Source organism: Phyllostomus hastatus, unplaced genomic scaffold (genome assembly GCF_019186645.2).
Source record: "Phyllostomus hastatus isolate PE091 unplaced genomic scaffold, TTU_PhHast_1.1 phas_contig_80, whole genome shotgun sequence".
Taxonomy (NCBI): Eukaryota; Metazoa; Chordata; class Mammalia; order Chiroptera; family Phyllostomidae; genus Phyllostomus; species Phyllostomus hastatus.
In genome coordinates this window covers 18,026,775-18,040,675 of record NW_025333960.1, presented here as the reverse complement: position 1 = coordinate 18,040,675, position 13,901 = coordinate 18,026,775, and the positions used below count along the sequence as shown (strand labels likewise).

Below are 13,901 nucleotides of genomic sequence, written 5' to 3'. Positions count from 1 at the left end.
GAGGAGCAAATTAAATGCAAAGCAGATAGAAGAAATTAATAAAGAATGGAAATCAGTAAGTTTGAGAACAGAAAAATAATAGAAAAAACAATGAAACCAAAAGCTGATTGCTTGCAAAGATAGTAAATTTTATAACCTCTAGCCAAACAAACCAAGAAAAAGGACAAAAGATACAACCTATCAATACTAGGAATGAAAGAGGGGCCATCACTAGAAACACTGCAAACATTACAGAAACACTAGGGAAATACAAGGTGGGGCAAAATAGGTTTACAATTGTGAGTACAAAAACAGTTTATTATTGTATTATTATTTATTAATTATGCTATTATTTTCCATCTGAATAATTGCAAACCTACTTTTTCCTCACCCTATATAATAAAAAATTAATTCCAAGAAATACAGTAACTTAGATGAAATAGAACAATTATTTGAAACACACAAATTAACAAAGCTCCCTCAAGAAAAAATTAGTAACCTGGATATGTACAAAAGAAATGGAATTAGGGCTTAAAACTTCCAAAAAAGAAAAGTCCAGGTTTAGCCCTAGCTGGTGGGGCTCACTGGATTGAGCGTTGACCTACAAACCAAAATGTCCCCAGTTCTATTCCTATTCAGGGCACATGGTTGGGTTGCAGCAAGGTCCCTAGTAGTAGTAGTTGTCAAGAGACAACTACACATTGATGTTTCTCTCTCTTTCTCCTTCCCTTCCCCTCTTTAAAAATAAATAAATAAAATCTAAAAAAAAAAACCCTCCAAGTTTCACTAGTGAATTATACCAAACATTTAAAGATACTATAAGAATTCTACACAAACTTTACCAGAAAATGCTAGAGAAAAAAACCCTTCCCAACTAATTTATGAGGCTGGCGTTACCATGACAGTAAAACAAACAAAAAAGAAAAAAGAAGAAAGAAAAAGAACATAAACATGACACACACACCAAAAATTTTTTTAAAAACCTTTAAAAATGTTAGCAAAGTTAATCTAGTAATGTATAAAAAGTATATTCTTCATGATAAGTTAGGGGGTTTATACTTGGGTTTATCCAAGGAATGAAATGATTGTTTAGCATTTTAAAATCTATATAATTTACCATATCAACAGAATAAAAAAGAAAAACTACACAATCATCTTAACAGATGCCAAAAAAGCATCCATATTTGAATTTTTTAAAAACTCATCAAACCAAGTATAGAAAGAAATTTTCAGATTTTAATAGAGGGCACCTGTCACTAAAATAATGATGAAAGACTGAATTCTTTCCCCTATGACCAGGTATAAGCAAAGGATGTCCACTCACATTGCACCTACCCAACACTGTACTGAAAGACCAATCCAGTGCAAGAACACAATGGAAAGAAATAAAATAAATACGGATTGAAAAGAAAGAAAGAAATCTGTCTCTTTTGGCTGACAATACATAGAAAACCCCAAGAATGTATAAAACAGCTACTGGGACTACTAAATGAATTTTGGAAAGTCATAGGATGCAAGGCTAATACACAAACATCAACTGCATTTGTATAAACTTGCAAAAGCTATTAAAAATGGAAACTTGAAAAGAATGTACAATAGTATAAAATATTAAATATTTAGGTATAACCTAACAAAATATGTGCTAAAATTATGAATGATTAAGAAATATGAGTCCTAAGATGGCAGCTTTGTTGAAGAGAGCATGATCCCCTTCCTCTGTGCAGGGGAGAGAAACTCGTGGATTGGCGGAGGAACAAAGCAAGGGGCCTAGGTTATTGAAACATTTATGAAAACAGGACATCAAAAATTATAGCGGACATTGAAAAACCAGATGGTAGGAGACAGCTTCAGGACAACAGGGGCCCAGGGATCAGCACCGGTACCAGGGAGGTTGCAGCCTCCAGGCCCGGTGCTACCGGGTCTGCCTCAGGGCACCCAGGAGAGCGGAGTCGCTGCTCCCTCCCTGGACAACAGGGATTGAGCAACACCAGGGAAGACCTTGTTGCTTGAAGGCACAGAGAGGGGAGTTGGACTGGGAGACAGTCGCACAGGGGCTGCAGGCACCCACTCATGGCTCTGGGAGGGTTGAGTGCCACCAGCCTGCACAGCCAGGGGCGGCCAGACCTGTGCCCGTGCCCCCATGCCCCCAGCCCGGTGGGAGTGTGGATCTGTGGAAAACCCAGACCTCGAATCCCTGAACAAGGAAAGGGCGTGGGTGTTTGAGGGTTTCTGGAGCCTGAGGTGGTGAACTCGGGGGAGTGCGCACCTCTTCAGGATTCCTGAGTCTCGAGCTATGAACCTGGAGGGACGAGGCACTTTGGGGGTTCTGGGAGCCTGCAACAGGGAAATTAGTGGAGGTGTGCGCCCCTTTACCATCCCGGAGCTTGCACCAGAGCTTGCACCGTGAATCCAGAAAAGATGCCGGTGCTTCCCGAGAACATAGAGTACACCATGGTGAAATTTGGGGGAAGGGCGCATCTTCTTGCAATCCCTGGAGCTTACACTGTGAACTCAGAAAAGATGCAGGAGCTCCAGAGAGCTTGCACGGGAGTGCCCATACCCACTTCCAGGGTCCTGCAGGGGGACATCGGATTGGCTCTGGGGAGAGTGCCCTGCTGGCCCTAGGGACAATACCCTGGAGAATGACTGAGTTTTGACTGGGAACAGTGATAAGCATTCCAAACGCCCCTCAGCCTGCTGAAGCCAGCAAGACCAGAAAAACTAATCTGGCCAGTTAGAAACCAACAAGAAGGTTTTTTGTGGGTTTTGTTTTTGTTTTTTGTTTTGGGCTGCTGTTTGATTGTTTGATTTTATCTTCTTTTTTAAGTGACTTCTTATTTTTTAATTCTTATTATTTTTATATCTCTCAATTCCATATGTTTCTCTTCCTTTCATCCTAGTATTATTCTTTCCACTCCAAATTTATCTCTTCTGCATTTCATCTTCTGCTTTTTTTCCTTTTTTTTTTTGAGCTTGCAAGTTACTGCAAATTTGTATTATCTTTTTCTCACTTTCCTGACATTTTTTATTTTAATAGTATTTTGGTATTCTTTTTCTTTCTGTATAATCTTCTCTGCTTGGCTGTTTATACTGTCATTTGATGGGTTCCCCCTGTTATCTCAGTCATAGTGTATTGATAATTTACTGTCCTTCATTTGTGTTCCATTAGTACACCTCTCAAGGTTCTATACTCCTTATTCTAGTTATCTAGATCTCATAGATTCTGCCACATGATTGTTGCTTTAATATTACTGTAAATAAGACCTAGTCCATGCAATTGTAAATACTACTCAATACCGCTCCCTGAACTCAGCCCACTTTGCAATTCCCTGAACTATATTATTCTGGGGGTTGTCTCTATTCTTTTACACACTACTCCTATTTACTAATCTTTATTCCCACCCTACCTCAGAATCTGACCTCACACAGCATCACAGCTATCTAGATCCAACTAACAATTCTTTCGTCCCCAATATGAGTCTTCTTTCCATCCTTTCTGAAATGTGGCTAGTGAGGTGGAAGATCACGGTTAACACTATAAGTAGCCAAAGGATATCCCATCTCTTCTCTACTGGCTGCTACTGTAAATATCATAGAATACTGTCCTGCTGTCTTAAACCATTTTGCCTTACTCCTCCAACTGATCACAAAAAAAGAGTAGGGGGAAGTTGTGAACACCAGGATACACGAAGGAGACTGCATCACTGAATCTCATAGGTATTCTACCACAGAAGTTCACACCATAATCACAGGGAACCAGAACAGATCAATTTAAGAAGCCAACAAGAAGAATCTCATGAACAATGAGAAGACAAAGAAACAATCCCCAATTGAAGGGAAAGGAGGAAGCATAAAAAAAGAATGCTAAATGAAATAGAGGCAACTGAACTATCAGATATTGAATTCAAAACAATGATTATCAGGCAGCTCAATGAACTCACAATGAGCTACCAGAAATTACAGGGAAACTACAATGATCTCACTGCAAACTTTATCAACATGAAAAAGGAAATAGAAACTATCAACAAGGGCCAAGAGGAAATGAAGAATGCAATTTCTTAACTGAAGAACACAGTAGAAGTAATGAAAAGCAGGATTGATGCAGCAGAAGATCAGATCAACGAGGTAGAGAACAAACTAGAAAAGAACACCCAGAAAGAGCAAGAAAAGGAAAAGAGGCTCAGAAAGAATAGAGAGGGATTAAGAGAAATGCAAGACAATATGAAACGTAATAATATCTGTATAATAGGGATACCAGAAGGAGAAGGAGAAGAGCAAGGGATAGAAAACCTATTTGAAAAAGTAATGATGGAAAACTTTCCTAATCTGATGAGAGAAAAAGTCACACAAATCCAGGAAACACAGAGAGTCCCAATCAAGAGGAGCCCAAAGAGGCCCACCTCAAGACACATCATAATTAAAATGGCAAAATTTCAAGACAAAGAGAGACTATTAAAGGCAGCAAGGGAGAAACAGGAAGCAACATACAAGGGAGCCCCAATAAGGCTAACAGCTGACTTCTCAATGGAAACACTCCAAGCCAGAAGAGAATGGCAAGAAATATTCCAAGTAATGAGAACCAGAGGTCTGCAACCAAGGCTACTTTACCCAGCAAGGCTCTCAATCAAGATAGAAGGCCAATAAGAAACTTCCCAGACAAAAGAAATCTAAAAGAATATACCTCCACCAAACCAGCTCTGCAAGAGATGCTGAAGAGACTGCTTTAAGGAAAAGAAGGAAAAGAGAGAGAGAGAGAGGAACACATGTACATGAAAGGCAATGAATAAGTACCTATCAATAATAACCTTAAACGTAAATGGATTAAATGCTCGAATCAAAAGACATAGAGTAACTGAATGGATCAGAAAACATGGCCCACATATATGCTGCCTACAAGAGACCCACCCCAGGATAAAAGACCTGCACAGGATGAAAGTGAATGGCTGGAAACAAATTTTCCAAGCAAATAGACAGGAAAAAAAAAGCTGGGGAAGCAATACTCATATCAGACAAAATAGACTTCCAAAAAGGGCCGTAAAGAGAGACCCAGAAGGTCACTTCATAATACTCAAGGGAAGAATCCACCAAGAAGACATAAATATTGTAAATATATATGAACCCAACATAGGAGCACCCAAACACATAAAGAAAATCTTAGAGGAATTCAAGAAAGATATTGACAGCAACACAATTATAGTGGGAAATTTTAACACCCCACTATCAAAAATGGACAGATCTTCCAAACAAAATATCAACAAAGATACTGTGGCATTGAACAATACCCCAGATGAAATGGACTTAACTGAAATATTCAGAGCCCTCCATCCCAAAGAAGCTAAATACATATTCTTTTCAAATGTACATGGAACATTTTCAAAGATAGACCAATGACAGGACACAAAACAAGCCTGAACAATTTCAAGAAAATTGAAATCATACCAAGCATTTTCTCAGATCACAAGGGACTGAAGCTAGAAACCAACCCCAAGGAAAAAAACCCAAAACACTAAAAATCATGGAAATTAAATAGCATGCTTTTAAACAATGAATGAATCAAGAATAAAATTAGGGAAGAAATCAAAAGGTTTCTGGAAACAAATGAAAATGAACTCATAACAACCCAAAACTTATGGGACACAGTGAAGGCAGTCCTGAGAGGGAAGTTCATAGTGATACAGGCCCACCTACAAAAGTTAGAAACATTTCAAACAACCAACTTAACCCTATGTCTACAAGAACTTGAGGAACAACAAAGACAGCCTAGAGCAAGCAGAAGGAAGGAAATAACCAAGATCAGAGCAGAATTAAATGACATAGAGATTAAAAGCCCAACTCTAAGGATCAATGAATCCAGGAGCTGGTTCTTTGAAAAGATAAACAAAATCGACAAGCCTTTAAGCAGACTCATCAAGAAAAAAAGAGAGGAGACCCAAATAAACACAATCAGAAATGAAAGAGGAGCGATTACAACAGATACCACAGAAACACAAAGGATTCTAAGAAATTACTATGAAGAACTGTATGCCAAGAAAATTGAAAACCTAGGTGAAATGGGCAAATTTCTAGAAAAATGTAATCTTCCAAAACTCAGTGAAAAAAAAGCAGAAAGCCTGAACAGACCAATGACAGCAAAAGAAATTGAAGCAGTAATCAAAGAACTCCCAACACACAAAACCCCTGGACCAAATGGTTTCACAGGAGAATTCTACAAAACTTTTAAGGAAGAGCCAACCCCTATCCTTCACAGACTATTCCAAAAAATCCAAAAACATGGAAGACTCCCAAACTCTTTTTATGAAGCCAACATCATCCTAATTCCAAAACCAGATAAAGACACAACAAAGAAAGAAAACTTCAGGCCAATATCGCTGATGAACATAGACGCTAAAATCCTCAACAAAATACTGGAAAACCACATCCAACAATACACTAAAAGATCATACACCATGACCAAGTGGGATTCATTCCAGGGTTGCAAGGATGGTACAATATTTGCAAATCAGTAAATGTAATACATCACATAGACAAAAGCAAAGACAAAAACCACATGATCATATCAATAGATGCAGAAAAAGCATTTGATAAGGTGCAGCACCCATTTATGATAAAAACACTCAGAAAAGTGGGAATAGAGGGAGCATTCCTCAACATAATAAAGGCCATATATGAGAGACCTACAGCCAACATCATACTCAATGGGCAAAAATTAAAATCTTTTCCACTAAGATCAGGAACAAGACAAGGCTGTCCACTTTCACCACTTCTATTCAATTAAGTACTGGGAGTTTTATCCACAGCGATCAGACAAGAAAAAGAAATAAAAGGCATCCAAATCGGAAAGGAGGAAACAAAACTGTCACTGTTTGCAGATGACATGATAGTATACATAGAAAATCCTATAGACTCCACCAAAAAACTGCTTTACCTAATAAATGAATCTGGCAAAACAGCAGGATACAAAGTCAATATCCAGAAATCAAAGGCATTTCTGTACACCCACAATGAAACAGCAGAAGCATAGATCAAGGAAAAAATCCCATTTGAAATAGCAAAAAGAAAAATAAAATACCTAGGAATAAACCTAACCAAAGAGGTAAAAGACCTGTATTCAGAAAACTACATAACACTGAGGAAAGAAATCAAGGAAGACACAAATGGAAACATATACTGTATGCATGGATTGGAAGAGTTAATATCACCAAAATGTCCATACTACCCAAAGCAATTAACACATTCAATGCAATTCCTATTAAAGTACCAATAGCTTATTTCACAGACATAGAACAAACACTTCGAAAATTTATATGGAACCATAAATAACTCTGAATAGCTGCTGCAATTTTGAAAAAAAAAAAGAGTAAAGTAGGAGGGATCACAATACCTGACACTAAACTATACTACAAGGCCACTGTAATCAAAACAGCCTGGTACAGGCACATGGACCAATGGAACAGAACAGAGAGTCCAGAAATAAACACAAGTCTCTACGGTCAATTAATATTTGACAAAGGAGGCAACATAAAATGGAGTAAAAATACCCTTTTCAACAAATGGTGTTGGGAGAACTGGACAGCCACGTGCAAATAAATGAAACTCGAGTACCAACTTACACCTTATACAAAAATAAATTCAAGGTGGATAAAAGACTTAAATATAAACTGTGACACCATTAAAGTCCTAGAGGAGAACGTAGGTAGGAAAATCTGATATTTCATGCAGAAACTTTTTTACTGACATGTCCCCTAGAGCAAGGGACATAAAGGAAAGAATAAAAAAATGGGACCTCATCAAAATTAAAAGCTTCTGCACAGCTAAAGAAAACAGTATTAGAATAAAAAGAGAACCAACTGTATGGGAAAACATGTTTGCCAATGATACCTCAGACAAGGGATTAATCTCCAAAATATATAAAGAACTTACACGACTCCACTCTAAGAAGACAAGCAATCCAATTAAAAAATGGGCAAAGGACTTGAACAGACACCTCTCCAAGGAGGACGTACAGAAGATCCAAAGACACATGAAATGATGTTCAATATCGCTAGCTATCAGACAGATGCAAATTAAAACTTCAATGAGATACCACTTCACACCAGTCAGAATGACCATCATAAACAAAGCAACAAACAACAAATGTTGGAGCCATTGTGGAGAAAAGGGGACCCTAGTGCACTGTTGGTGGGACTGCAGACTGGTACAACCACTATGGAAAGCAGTATGGAACTTCCTCAGAAAACTAAAAATGGATCTGCCTTTTGACCCAGCAATTCCACTGCTGGGTCCATATCCTAAGAACACTAAAACACCAATACAAAAGAACCTTTGCACCTCGATGTTCATAGCAGCACAATTTACAATAGCTAGGTGCTGGAAGCAACCTAGATGCCCATCAGTAAATGAATGGATCAAAAAACTGTGGTACATTTACACAATGGAATTCAGCAGAAAGAAAGAAGAAGCTCCTACCCTTTGTAACAGCATGGATGGAACTGGAAAGCATTATGCTAAGCAAAATAAGCCAGGCAGTGAAAGAGAAATGCCATATGATCTCAACTTTAACAGGAACCTAAACAACAGAACAAAGAAATAAGCAAAATATAACCAAAGACCCTGAAAAAGAGGACAGGCTGACAGTGACCAGAGGGGAGAGAAGAGGAAATTTCAGGGGGGAATGAGAAGGGTTTACAGGAACAAATTTAAAGGACACATGGACAAAAACTAGGGGGAGGGTGGTAATGGGAGGGAAGTGAGGAGGGTTGGGTGGGTGGGCTGGAATGGGAGTAAAAGGGAGAAAACTGTACTTGAACAATGATTAAAATTAAAAAAAGAAAAGAAATATAAGAATACCCAAATAAATGGAGAGTATAGTGTTCATGGATTTGAAGGCTTAATTAATATTATTAAAATGTCAATTCTCCCCAAACTGATCCATAGATATAATGTAATCTCAATGGAAATCTCAGCATTTTGTAGATATTAGGAAGCTGATTCTAAAATTTCCATAAAAGGCCTATAACAGCCAAAATAACTTTGAAATAGAACACTTACAATACTTGATTCAAACTCATTATTAAAGCTACAGTTATCAAGACAGTGTAGTCTTGGTAAAGACAAACATCTATATCAATTTAATACAATATAGAGACCTCTGGCCAAGATGGAGGCACAAGTGGATGCACCGTACCTCCACGCACAACCAAGATGGGGACAGCAACAATTTAGAAACAGAATAATATCCAGAACTGACAGAAAATTGATCTGAATGGAAGTCGGACAACCAAGAAGTTGAATTAGACCCGTGCATCTAGACCGGTAGGAGGGGCAGAGATGAGCAGCCAGGCGCGGGTTGCAGCGTGGAGAGCAGAGAGCAGTGGGACCTGGTGTGTAAGGCATCCAAGGCACGCAAGACCTCAGCAGGTGGACCCTGAGTGAGCAGGCAGCAGCTGGCAGACCCCGGCCAAGGGGTGGCAACCGGCAACCCACAGACCCAGTGAGGTTGGGATTGTAAAGCAAGGCAGTGTGTGCAACCCAGGATCACAGGGCTGGGAAATAGAGTCTCAGGACACTGATGGAGGACACCTGTGGGGGGTGAGGCTCATGGAGAGACACCCAGCCTCACAGGAGAGGTCCTTGGGGGTTCCACAGCGTGCACAAGGCCACCCACAATTGGCACCAGAGGGACCCAGCTTGCTTGGGGGAAGCAGCAGAGGGGACTGAGGTCCCACGGAGAACGGAGCAACTGCCATTGTTCCCTCTCGACCCTGCCCCCACATACAACGTCACAACCCAGCAACTGGGGTGCCCTGCCCTGGTGAACACCTAAGGCTCTGCCCCTTATTGTAACAGGTGCAACCAGACCAAAAAGAGAGAGAGAGAGAGAGAGAGGGCTCAAACAGAAGAACAAATCATTGCCCCAGAACCCATCATTTTAAGCGACTGAGAGATAGCCAACCTATCAGATGCACAATTCAAAATACTGGTGATCAGGATGCTCACAGAACTGGTTTATTTTGGTCACAAATCAGATGAACAAATGCAGGCTGTGATAAGAGAAATGAAGGAAAATGCACAGGGAACCAATAGTGATGAGAAGGAAACTGGGACTCAAAACAATACAGTGGACCGGAAGGAAGAAAGAAAGAACCAAACAAGAAAGAATGGAGAAATAAGAATTCAAAAAAATGAGGAGAAGCTTAGAAACCTCCAGGACATCTTTAAACGTTCCAATATCCAAATTATAGAGGTACCAGAAGGAGAAGAGGAAGAGCAGCAGATTGAAAACTTATTTGAGCAAATAATAAAGGAGAACTTCCCCATTCTGGCAAAGGAAATAGTCTTCCAGGAAGTCCAGGAAGCTCAGAGAGTCCCAAAGAATTTGGACCCAACGAGGAACACACCAAGGCACATCATAATTACATTAGCCAAGGTAAAAATGAAGGAGAGAATCCTAGAAGCAGCAAGAGATAAGGGGACAGTAACCTACAAAGGAGTTCCCATAAGACTGTCAGCTGATTTCTCTAAAGAGACCTAACAGGCAAGAAGGGGCTGGAAAGAAGTATTCCAAGTCATGAAAGGCAAGGACCTACATCCAAGATTGCTCTATACAGCAAAGCTTTCATTTAGAATGGAAGGGCACATAAAGTGCTTCTCAGATAAGGTCAGATTAAAGGAGTTCATCATCACCAAGCCCTTATTTTATGAAATGTTAAAGGGACTTATCTAAGAAAAGGAAGATAAAAAATATGAACAGTAAAAAAGACAGCAAACTCACAATTATTAACCACACCTAAAACAAAACCAAAAGAAACTAAGCAAACAACTAGAACAGGAACAGAACCACAAAAAGGGAGATCACATGGAGGGTTAGCAACAGGGGAGTGGGAGGAGGAAAGAGGGGGAAAAGGTACAGAGAATAATTAGTATAGATGGTAGGTAGAAAATAGACAGGAGGAGGGCAAGAATAGTATGGGAAATGTAGAAGCTAAAGAACTTATGACACATGGACATGAACTAAAGGGGGGGAATGTGGGTGGGAGAGGGTGTACAGGTGGAGGGGAGTGAAGGGGAAATTGGGACAACTGTAATAGCATAATCAATAAAATATATTTTTAAAATGTTAATACAATATAGATTAAGAAATAGACTCAAACAAAAATGGTCAATTGATTTTTAACAAAGGTAAGAAAAATTCAATGGTGAAAGAGTAGTTTTTAGCAACTGGCGATCAAACAATTTGACATCCACATGCAAAACTAAAATAAAACAATCTTGCTGTTGTTAATTTATAATATAATTTTATGATGGCCAATTAATCCACTTTGTGTGATTTTAACTTATTTAAATTTGTCAAGGCTTGTTTTTGATTCATGTGTTGTATTTAAAGTCTATTATTAGGTGCATATCCATTTAGAGTCTGTTAAGTCTTTTTGGTAAAATGACCATTTTATACATCTGTAATGTCCTTTGTACCTCTAATACTATTCCTTGTCCTAAAGTCTACTCCGTCATATTAAAATAGCCACTCCAGCTTTGTTTTCATGGTGTGTATTTTCCCATTCTTTTATTCTTAAGTCCTTATATTTAAAACGGGTTTCTTGAGACCAGCATGTAGATTTTTAATGTAATATGACTACTTTGATTTTCTATCATTTTGCTATGTGTTTTGTGTTTGTTCTATCTGCTTTTTTGTTCCCCTGTTCCCCTTTTCCTGTCTTCTTTTGAGTAATTTATTCTACTTCATTGCTTTTTGCCTCTCTCTCTCACTGTTCTAGGAAAAAGTTTCTCAACCTCAATACTATTGATATTTCAGACCAGATAATTCTTTGTTCTAGACAGCTGTCCTGTGCATTCTAGATGTCTAGCAACATTTCCGACCCCTACCCAATAAGTGCCAATTGAACCTCTCCCCCAATTGTGGTAGTCAAAATTGTCTCTAGACAGTATCCATTATCCACCTGTGGACAGAATTACCCCCAGTTGAAGACCTCTGCTTTAAAATTATAGTAGAATATCTAACATTTTAAAAGCTATGTTTCAAAGTCTGTGTTTCAGACTCAAAGTAATATTTTACTGTTTAGGTATCACATAGAGGATTTACAACCATGTAAGTCCCTTAATCTCATTCCTCTATGTTATAGTTGTCATGTGTAGTCAATCAACATGCATTACAAATTCATCACACACAATATTAAAATTTTTCTCAATTATTAAACGTATTTTAAAGAACCTTAAACACAATCTTTTATATTTGCCCAGATATTATTGCTTTTGTTTTTTCATTCATAAAGTTCCAAATTTAACCTGATATTATTCTCCTTCAGTCTGAAGAACTCAGCCTGAGGACCTTCAGCCTGAAGAGGGAGAGAAACACCAATGTGTGGTTGCCTCTATTAGCAATAATCGCACCTCGGATAAACCTCATTGGCTACGATACTGCCATTGCGCAAAGCTGTGTGGTTGCCTCTAACACACCTGCTACTGGGAACCTTGTCTGCAACCCAGGCATGTGCCCTGACTAGGAATTGAACCAGTGACCCTTGGGTTCTCGGGCTGGTGCTCAATCCACTGAGCCACACCAGCCAGGGCCAATTTTGTTCTTCTCTAAAATTTAATTTCTTTGCTAAGAACTTTTATCTTTCCATTTGTTTTATTTCATGTGTGTTTATCTATACATCATGGAGTTTATTTTAGTGTCTACTTTAAAGTCTTTATCTTATAATTTCAACATATGTGTCCTCTTGGGTTTGGTAACCACTGATTATCTTTTCCCCTGATAATCACATTTTCCTTGTCCTTTAATTATTAAGTACTTTTGGATTGTATTATAAACTTTTTGAATATTAAATTTTATAGACACGAATCCTGTTAAAATTTTCTAAGGGATGTTGTTGTTGTTGTTGTTGTTGTTACTGTTTTAGCAGGTAATCAACCCAGTAAGCTTCAGACTGTAAATTTTTATAATCACTTTCTAAACAGCAGAAAGGACATCTGAGTGAGCAGCATCCTTAAACCTTCCAGCAAGTGAGCAGATCCTCTGCGCCCCACAAGGGCTCTGGCTAACACCATGGGGGATTCCCAGCATGGCTCAGCCTCCAGCTGCTGGGCTACCTTCACCAACTTCTCAAGTAGCCAAAAGGGAATTCTTCTGTATACTGAGATTATATTCTGCTTGCTGATTCTGACCTGCTTCTGTGATTTAGAACTAGGATACTACTCCCTGATGGGGATTGAGATGAACCTTGCTGTTGTCTTCCTTGTCTTGTACTTGACTGGCCTGCACACTAAGATACAATGCATCAGCTGGCCCTGGTGTGATTTCTTTCGAACCCTTTCAGCAGCAATTATCTACCTGATCACCTCCATTTCTGTCCTTGCTGGGAAAGGAACCCGCTCTGAAATTATTGATGGGATATTGGGCCTAATTGCTACCTGCCTCTTTGGCTGTGATGCCTATGTCTCCTCCCCCTTGAGACAGTAAAGACATACAGCAGCCCCTACTGACCTTGCAGATGGCCTACTATAGTGAATTCCCTTCATTTCTCTCTGCAGCCTGCAACTCTTCCATTGAATTAATTCCTCCAACCCCCATAACATTTACAGCCAACTCCTAGCTCCCTATGGAGATAAAAATGCCTTTATTGGGAGAATTTGTCTTCCAGCCTGCCAATCAACCCTCTTGGCCACCTTTATGGTTGTACCTAAGTCCCCATTCTGCAGTATCCAAAGGAAGAGGCTAATTCTGCCTGGACAGTGCCCCAACCTAAGCCCAAAATGAATGAGGAAGGCACCTCTGATTTCAGACTAACTCTACTCCAAATAATGTCCTCAGTGTAAGGGGTAGTTCAGTGGAAGGATAAATAATAAACTGATTGTTAGAACAAAAACATCACTTTTTGTAGGCAGTGGTTCCAATCTCAATTCAG

General features: G+C 39.1%; 1 protein-coding gene and 1 pseudogene across 1 annotated transcript; one reads left to right on the top strand and one right to left on the bottom strand.

Annotated features, from left to right (window-relative positions):
* Nucleotides 1-12,253: 12,253 nt before the first annotated feature.
* Nucleotides 12,254-12,429, bottom strand: LOC123826499 (annotated as a pseudogene).
* Nucleotides 12,430-13,042: 613 nt separating this feature from the next.
* Nucleotides 13,043-13,456, top strand: LOC123826455 (proteolipid protein 2-like). Its single transcript, XM_045850462.1, has one exon. The coding sequence runs from the start codon at nt 13,043-13,045 to the stop codon at nt 13,454-13,456; it is 414 nt and encodes a 137-aa protein (XP_045706418.1).
* The last annotated feature ends 445 nt before the right edge of the window (nt 13,457-13,901 follow it).

Bases quoted from the DNA above. Each gene is read 5' to 3' on its own strand.
- LOC123826455 (XM_045850462.1), top strand. From the start codon at position 13,043: ATGGGGGATTCCCAGCATGGCTCAGCCTCCAGCTGCTGGGCTACCTTC.